Raw genomic sequence first — 8,397 nt, forward strand, 5'->3', positions numbered from 1 at the left:
GGGCGACGCGTCGCGAGACGCCGCGCGGGACGCGTCGTAGTAGCGGAGCACGGGGCCGACGTCGACGCCCGTGTCGTCGCGGCAGTGGCGCACGAGCTCGAATTTGCGCTTCTTCCAGCCCCCCGTCTTGCCCCCGAAGACGGAGCCGAGGGACGTGCCCCCGGAGCCCTTCTTCTGCAGCACGGCCTCGAGGACGACGGCCTCCTCCGTGTCCTCCGCGGCGCCGAGCGCGGCCGCGACGGACGCCTGCAGCGCCTCGACGACGGACAGCCGCTTCTTCGGCGGCGCGGGCTTCGGCGCCATGCTCGACCGCCGCGCGGGGGCCGGCGGCGGCGCCTCGGGCGCGGCCTCGGGCTCGGGCGCGGCCGCGACCTCGGGCTCCGGCGCGGGCTCCGGCTCGGGCTCGGGCTCGGGCGCGGGCGCCGGCGCCTCGGCCGCGGCCGCGCGCGGCCCCACGTCGACCTCCTCGACCTCCGCGTCCGCGCCCTCGCCCTCGTCGGGCGCGGGCGCGTCCATGGCCTGGGACTCCGTCGAGCAGCAGATCATGGAGGCCATCATGCCCTGGAGGGGGCTCTTGGGAGCGTCGCCGTCCGTCGGCGCCTCGGGAGCACAAAAGGAACTGGCCGGCGCCGCGGGCGCCTCCTCGGTCGCCACGGGCGCCCCCTCGGCCGCCACGGGCGCCTCCTCGCGCGCCGGGTCCTCCATGGCCATCGCGCCGGGCTGCCCGGCGGACTGTAGAAGAAATGGAGGAAGGCTGTGGAGACGAGAGGCTGCCTCGAGCTTCGAGAGTTTCGCTGCTCGGTCGGCTGCTTGCCCAGCATCATTCCCGGAAGTATTCCCGGCGTACTTGCCACGGTTCACGAGGGATGCATGCTCCACACGTTCCGACGCCCCAACGTGCGTGACTGGAGTCGTTTCTTTGCCGGCGCGTTCAGCTGGCGCAACAGAGAGGGCCGGTAACAAAAAGGCGCGCTTAAGTAGCCCCCGCTCACTCAGACTCGGGACTCGGGTCGTCGGCTCGGATGACGAGGATTTTCGGCGACGTCGGCGGCGCCGCCTCCAGCGCGGCCCCGGGAGGGGCCGCGCCTTCGTCAGGCGCGAGGCGGGAGACCGGCGCCGACGCGTCCTCGGGGAAGTTAAAGTCGGCTGTGCCCCGAGGGCGACAGCGTCGACGCGCAGTGGCTCCACGACACGCACGTCAAGTTCATCAACGAGAACGGCGGCATCGAGGTCTACAATCAGGTCGTCATGGACAACACGCAGTGCAACAAGAACTCCTGGGCCCTCCTCGAGGCGACGCGCGCCTCCTGTGTCCCGCGGACTTCGACCGCGAGTTCGTACTGTCTCGACTTTCGAAAGTCGAGACAGTAGGACTTCGACCGCGGACTTCGACCGCGGACTTCGACCGCGGACTTCGACCGCGGACTTCGACCGCGGACTTCGACCGCGGACTTCGACCGCGGACTTCGACCGCGGACTTCGACCACGGACTTCGACCGCGGACTTCGACCGCGGACTTCGACCGCGGACTTCGACCGCGGACTTCGACCGCGAGGGCATTCGTCATGGGAGCGCGCCGCGCCCGCGGACGCGCGCGCCCGATCCGATCGCCGGGGCTACGCCGCGGCGATGCTCGCGCGGGCAGCCATGACCGCATCGATCAATAGGGAAATTTCGACCCAAATTCTATCGACTTCACGGCAATGCAGACCGCGTTCCGCCGGCGATGCCGCGGCGCGCTCGCGCGGCGCGGCTCCTCGGGCGAGCGCGGTCGGCGGGGCGACCCCCGGCGGCGGCCGGCCTCAGTCCGCGTCGCCGCCGTCCTCCATCTGCCACTTGTCGACGCCCGCGAAGCGGTCCGCGGCCTCGCTCCGGGCCTGGCCGGAGCCCGTGAGGCTCATGGCCACCTTGCCGCCCTTGTGCTTCCAGCCGAAGAGCCCCCCGCGGAGGCGGCGGAAGCGCTTGGCCTTGAGCGTCATGTGGCCCGCGCGGAGGATGAAGCGGCAGAAGGACCGGCACCGCGAGAAGGGCGTCGCGACCGCGGAGAAGACGATGATGGGCTGGTGGCGCCGCGTCGAGAGGATCTCGTGGATGAGGTCCGTGCCGAGGGCGGCGACGATCCCGTAGTCGAATACGGCCTTCATGGGCACGCTCCAGGCGCCGGGGATCGTCCCCTTCTCCGCGCGGCCCCGGCCCTCGCGGACGTCGATCCAGATCGCGCCGTCGGCGTCGTGGAGCTTCTGGGCCTTGGGCAGGCCGACCCAGCGGACCTCGTCGACGTCGCCGCCGAGGCCGTCGGAGATCCACGACGCGGCCCACGAGTCCATGCGCGCGCCCTCGGCCTCCTCCGCGGCCTTCTCGACCTCGGACACGGACGCCTCCCACCACCACTGGAACTGCTGGTCGTCGTCGTCGTCGTCGTCGGCGAACGCGGCGTCGTCGTCGGCGGTCCACGCGAAGGGGCTCGTCTCCTTCTCGACGCCGAGGGCCACGAGGAGCTTGCGCTGCTCCTTGGGGTCGCTCAGCGTCTCGAACGCGCCGTACGTCTTCCGGAACGCGGCGTTCGCCTGCGGGTGCCGGTTCTTGTCGGGGTGAACTGCGAGGGAGATTTTGCGGTACTGGCGCTTGATCGTCGACGCGTCCCGGATCGCCTCCACGGGCAGGTCGAGCACCTCGAACTCGTTCTCCGCGGCGAGGACGCGGTCGATGGCCTTGTCGTAGTAGAACTGCGGGTCGAGCTTCACGGCGTACATGCCCTCGCGCGCCTCCTCCTCGGTCACGAAGACGACCTCGTCGCCCTTGGGGAGCTTGTCGCGCGCGCGCTGCGTCGGGTGCACGTCGAGGTTCTCCCAGCGGACGCGGTAGGTCTTGTCCGCGAACGCGACGACGTAGCGGCCGGCCGCCTCGTCGTAGGCCTCGGCGACGACGCCGGACCGGCCGTTGAGGTCCGCGAGGCGCGTGAGGCCCTTGACGATGACGAGCGTGCCCTTGGCGAGCGCGGTCCGCGCCGTCGGCGCGGCGTCGTCGGCGACGCCGCCGACGGGCACGGCCGCGCCGTCGACGGCCGCCGCCGCCGCGGCCTCGGCCTCGGCCGCGGCGCGCCGCGCCTCGGCCTCGGCGTCCGCGGCGCGCCGCTCGGCGTCCGCCGCCTCCGCGGCCTCGAGGGCGCGGAAGTAGCGGCCCTTGACGTCGCCGTAGTGCGCCCAGGCCCGGAGCGCGGCCGGCGACGCCGGGTACGGGCCCGTTGCGGCCGTGCTCGTGCCGGCGTACCAACGCCGCATCTTCGCGAAGAGCGTCGCCGCCTCGGCCGCGGCCTCGGCCTCGGCCTCGTAGGCGTAGACGTCGTCCTCCGGCGCGTGCTCGAGGAACGCGAGCCGCGCCCGCCGCACGCGCAGGAGCCGGCCGCCGAGCGCGACGACGTAGCGCTCGTCGCCGCCGGCGGCCGCGGGCGCCTCGCGGACGACGGCGGACTTGCCCTCGAGGTCCGGCGCGCCCGCGAGGCCCTCGAGCCGGACCTTGGCGCCCGCGGGCCAGGGCTCCTCGACGGCCGCGGGCGCCGCCGGGTCCTCGTCCTCGCGCCGCAGGAGCCGGAGCGACGCCCACCCCTTGACGGGGAGCACGATCTCGCAGCGCTCGACCTCGCGGTCGCCGGCGACGACGCGCTTCACGGTCTCGACGCGCACGCGCGTGCCGCACTCCACCTCGCAGACCTTGTGGCTGCTGAGCAGGGACCCGGCGCGCAGCTGGCAGCCCTTCTTACCAGTTACTATGTACCAACTCATGGGCGAGGTTCTCGAGCCCGACCGGCGGTCGACGGCGAGGGTCACGGAGTCCGACCGGCGGTCGACGAGGCGAGGGCGGCGTGTCACGCGAGATTTCGGGCGCACATCGATGGCTGGAAGGGGAGATTGAGGTGGCTAGGCCGAAGGTGGCGAGGCAAGGGACTGCAACTTGCGGGGCTGCAAGATGATGCAATGTAACTAATGTTGTCGCCAACTTTGCCCTCATTGCACCTTCTACTCCCAGGGCGAGGCCGAGCTGGGTCTCCTTGCACAAGTGGACTACGACGAACACGCCGGCGCCGACGACGACGCGCCGCGGGGCTGCCGCACACGCCGGCGCCGACGACGACGCGCGCCGCGGGGCTGCCGCACCAAAGAACATCCTCGCCGTCGACGCGCCGCGGCGCTGCCGCCGCGGGCGCGGCGCGATGGCCGACTTCGCCCGCCACTACTGGACGGCCCTGCCCGATTTTTTCAAGACGGCCTACTACAAATCAAAGGGGCTCATCGGCCGGGCGGACCTCGAGGAGGCGGGCCCGGTCTGCGGCGCGGCGCTCGACGCCGGCGGCTCGCCGCCCCGGGACGTCGTCTTCCTGCGCACGGAGCCCGAGCGCTTCGGCGACGGCGTCGTCCTGCGCGAGGGCCTCGCGCTCCGGTGCCGGCTCCACGGCGGCGACGCGGCGTCGAAGCCGCGGCCGGTGGTCGTCGTCATCCGCGACAGCGCCTTCGAGGGCGCGCAGCTCTCCGCGCGCGCGCCGTCGTGCCTGGCCTACCTGGGCCGGGAGTTCCTCGTCGCGGACGTCGAGCACCGGGGCTACTGCGAGGGCGGCGGATTCCCCGTCGCGCTCCGCGACGTCGCGGCGGCCGTGCGCGCCGTCGCGGAGCTCGCGCCGGGCCTCGGCGGGGACCCGGCGCGGCTCTGCCTCTTCGGGAGCGGCTCCGGCGCGTGGCTCGCGGCCATGGCCGCGCTCGTGGGCGCGTGCGGCGACGAAACCATCGTCGACGACCTGCTCGGCGGGCCGCCGCTGGCCGTCGCCGCGGCGGTCTGCGAGGCCGGCCCCGTGGGGGGCTTCGCGGCGCTCGACGTCATGGCCGGCGGCCGCGGCGCGGCGCGGCACGGCGCGGCCCACAGCCCGGCGAGCCGCTTCCTCGGCTTCGCGGCGCCGGCCGACCCGTGGCGCGCGACGCGCGCGGACCCCGCGACCTACGCGACGGCGCGCGCGCCGCCGCTGCTCCTCGTCCACGGCGCCGACGACCCCGTGTGGCCCTGCGGCCAGTCCACGGCGCTCCACGCGGCGCTCGAGGCCGTCGCGCCGGGCCGGTGCCGCCTCGACGTCGTCGCCGGCGCGGGCCACGCGACGCCCCACTTCGCGGCGCCGCCGGTCCGCGAGGCCGAGCTCGCCTTCCTCCGCGGCGCCGTCGGCGAGCCCGCCGCGGACGCCGCCGCGTAGGTCCGGCTTAAAGGTACGCCGCGCCGCGTGCCCGGGCTCCTCGCGCGCGGACCGCGCGCCGACGACGAAGCCGACGCGGCCCGCGCCCGCGGCGAGGCCGACCGCGACGGCCGCGGCGCCCGCGCCGAGGCCCGCGGCCTGGCGCTTGGAGACGGCGACCGCGGGCGCCGCGCCGCCCTCGACGCGGCGGAAGTAGCGGTACGCGGTCACCTTCGACGGCGACGTCAGCGCCATGACCATCGTGTCGGCGTCCTCGAGCTTCCGCGAGTCGAGGACGCGGCCGACGGTGCTGTCGATCGTCGTGCGCATCGTCACGCCGTCCTTGTCCCAGGACGTCGTCTTCGTGTTCGGGTTGCCGTAGGTGTCGGTGGACGCGATGGTCTCGCCGACCTTGACGGTCTCGCACTTCTTGCCGAGGCGGTTGATGACGCAGAGCTTCATGGCGTCGCGGTCCGCGTGGTCGATGTCGTGGTCCACGCCCGCGCGGCACGCGAAGCGCCGGTGCGTCGCCGACACGTTGAGCGACTTGAGGTACGCGTCGAAGTTGACGCTCCGGTCGAGGCGCCACCGGCCCGTGAAGTCGCCGAGGTCCGCGGCGGCCCCGGCGCCGCCGCCGCCCCCGGCGCCGCCGCCGCCGCGCCGCGACGCCAGCGCGCTCGAGCCGGCGCCGAGCGCGAAGGACGCGGCGAGCGGCAGCGAAGACCGCAGCCGCGACGGGTCGCCGCCGTCCGCGGCGCCGTAGAAGCCGCGCGGGCTCCGCGGCGGCCGCGGCGGCCGCAGGCCGCGCGCCGCGAGGACGCTTGCGAGCAGGACGAGCGCGCGGACCATGTGGCGCGAGTGTGCAAGCGGCGTGCGGTGCGGTGTGCAGTCGTGCTGCCGTCGTAGGGCGTGGCGACGTGTCGTGCTTCGCGACGCGGTGAGTTGTGGCAGTCTCGGGTTGTCGACGCTGGTGTCGACGCAATCGACGTTGCCAATCGTTGTCGACGTGCATTCTGCCTTGGAAGTTCATGATGAACTTCAACGTGATTGTACGTGGCGCCGCCAATATCGGCGTCGACGCAAGGACTTACCTAACCGTTACTTACGACTGACATGCGGCCAAAACGACAAAAAATGGGGTACTTTTTTTCGTTGCGTCAAACCCCGTCCGCCGTGTATCGCACCATATGTATGCGGACTTCTATGCCGCAGCACCCCCCCACCTTCCCGCACGCACAAAAACACAAAACTAGTGCCCGCCCGCGGCTTTCTCCGCGGCTCGCCGCTTGAGCTTCGCCGCCTGCTGGGAGAGGTCGACGAAGAGGTGGTCGATGGACGCGCGCGTGATGTGGATGCCCGGCGTGCCGAGCCACTTGGCCTGCTGGTCCTTGGAGAGCGCGTGGGCGAGGCGCACGGTGGAGAGCTTCGTGCGGAGGTCGCCGCGGTGGGCGACGGCGAGGTTCTGGACCGCGTGGGGCAGGACGAGGCCGAGCTTGCGCGCGAGGGGCATGGCCGGGTCGGGCTCGAGGAGCCGGCGGAGCCGGTGGCTCGCCTTGAGCGCGTCGCCGCCGTTCGACGACGTCCAGAGCGACTCGTAGAACTCCGCGAGGCACTCGCCCGCGCCGACCTCCTCGAGGGCCTCGTCGCTCGGCACGGGCACGTCGCGGCCCACGAAGCGGCAGAGCGCCTCGAGGAAGCACGTGTAGGACAGCTCGCGGAACCGCGCGTCCGTGTTGTCGACGAAGGACGTCCGCGAGTAGACGAACGCGCGCCGCGCGCGGACGCGCGACGCCGCCGTGTCGAGGATGCCCGCCTTGGTCAGGAACGCGTACCACTCGGCGAGCGAGAACGACGGCCGGCCCTGGACCATGTGCGTGAGCGCGAACGCGAGGTGGAGCTGCTTGAGCAGGCCGTCGTGGCGGCGCAGGGCCCTGTCGCAGTCCTCCGTGTAGAGCTCCTCGCGCCGGAAGTCGTCGGGGTCGACGAACGTCTCCGGCGGCAGCAGGTCGAGGTGGTCCCGCGTGAAGGCGTCGACGGCCTCCAGGATGCGCTCCGCGCGGTCGACGCCCGGCGGCGGCGCGTCCTCGAGGCCGTAGCGCGCGTCGATGACGCGGAGCGCCGCCTCGACGAACTCGTAGCGGATGAGCATGTCGTCGTCGTTCGCGGCCGCGAGCTCCTTGCTCGCGCCGTGCTCGACGTTGCAGTTGATGAAGATGCGCTGCGCGTCCTCGACGGTCAGCCGCTCGTCGATGAGCCGCGCCTCCTTGAGGAAGAGGAGCCAGGACGTCATCGTCACGTCGAAGGGGTTGCTCGACATGGAGTTGCGCGTCGCGTAGTGCGTGTGGGCCGCGATGAGCCGGTCGTAGAGCCGCCGCGCGCCGTCGGCGAGCGCGGCCTGCACCGCCGGCGACGCCTCCTTGCCGCGCTTCGCGCCGCCGAGCCGCGCGGCGAACTTGGGGAAGCGCGGCAGCCCCGTGAGGTAGGCCCAGTCCTTGGCGAACATGCGCTGGCGCACCTTGGGCGTGTCGTAGAAGGCCTTGGCGTCGGACTCGCCCTTGCGCGGCGCGAAGATGGAGTTGTCGACGACCCAGAGCGGCACGGCGACGGCGTTCTTGCGCCGCTCCGTGACGACGACGGCCTTCTTCGACGCGTAGAGCGCGAGCTCCGGCAGGGGCAGGCGCCCCCAGTCGCCGTCGGGCGCCTCGACGAGCTCGGGCATGTGGTGGGTGGCCGCGCGCCTGTGCGGAAATCAACCACCGGTTTGGGACGTCCCGACCAAACTTTGAAATGTTCTCGCTCGGTCAGTGCTGATGTTTGGACGAATCAATCGCTCTCGTCGAGTTCTCGAAGCACAGCCGAAGCGTCTGGTCCGAGCCGTTCGATTACGCGCACATTGAAGTCAGCGTGAAGATTTGGGTTCCGCGCGGCGGCGCGCGGGCACGCCGGCGGCGGCGGCGCGGCGACGAGCGGCCGCGCGCTCCGCGCGGACGGCACGGCGTAGGCCGACTCCGGCAGCAGGTCCGACGCCTCCGGGGGCCAGCAGGGCGGCGCCTCCGGGTCGGGCCAGCACCCGGGCTCGAGGACCTCGGACGCGACGCGCGTCGACCTGGGCAGGACAAGAGAGATTAAACGTCGCTTCAACGTGAGTGTTCCGCGCGCGCGCGTCCCGAAAAAAAGCATCCAGC

The 8,397-nt window shown here is 72.6% G+C and overlaps 1 protein-coding gene across 1 annotated transcript in view; it reads right to left on the reverse strand.

Annotated features, from left to right (window-relative positions):
* Positions 1 to 6,446: 6,446 nt before the first annotated feature.
* Positions 6,447 to 8,397, reverse strand: part of AURANDRAFT_70852 (hypothetical protein) — a gene marked incomplete at both ends in the record, with an annotated part of 6,097 nt that continues 4,146 nt past the window's right edge. Inside the window, 2 exons of the mRNA XM_009035741.1 lie at positions 6,447 to 7,950; positions 8,202 to 8,318. Of these exons, the coding sequence (XP_009033989.1) occupies positions 6,462 to 7,950; positions 8,202 to 8,318 (1,606 nt within the window). The remainder of the gene's footprint in view (positions 7,951 to 8,201; positions 8,319 to 8,397) is intronic.

This window comes from Aureococcus anophagefferens, assembly GCF_000186865.1.
Source record: "Aureococcus anophagefferens unplaced genomic scaffold AURANscaffold_3, whole genome shotgun sequence".
Lineage (NCBI taxonomy): Eukaryota > Pelagophyceae > Pelagomonadales > Pelagomonadaceae > Aureococcus > Aureococcus anophagefferens.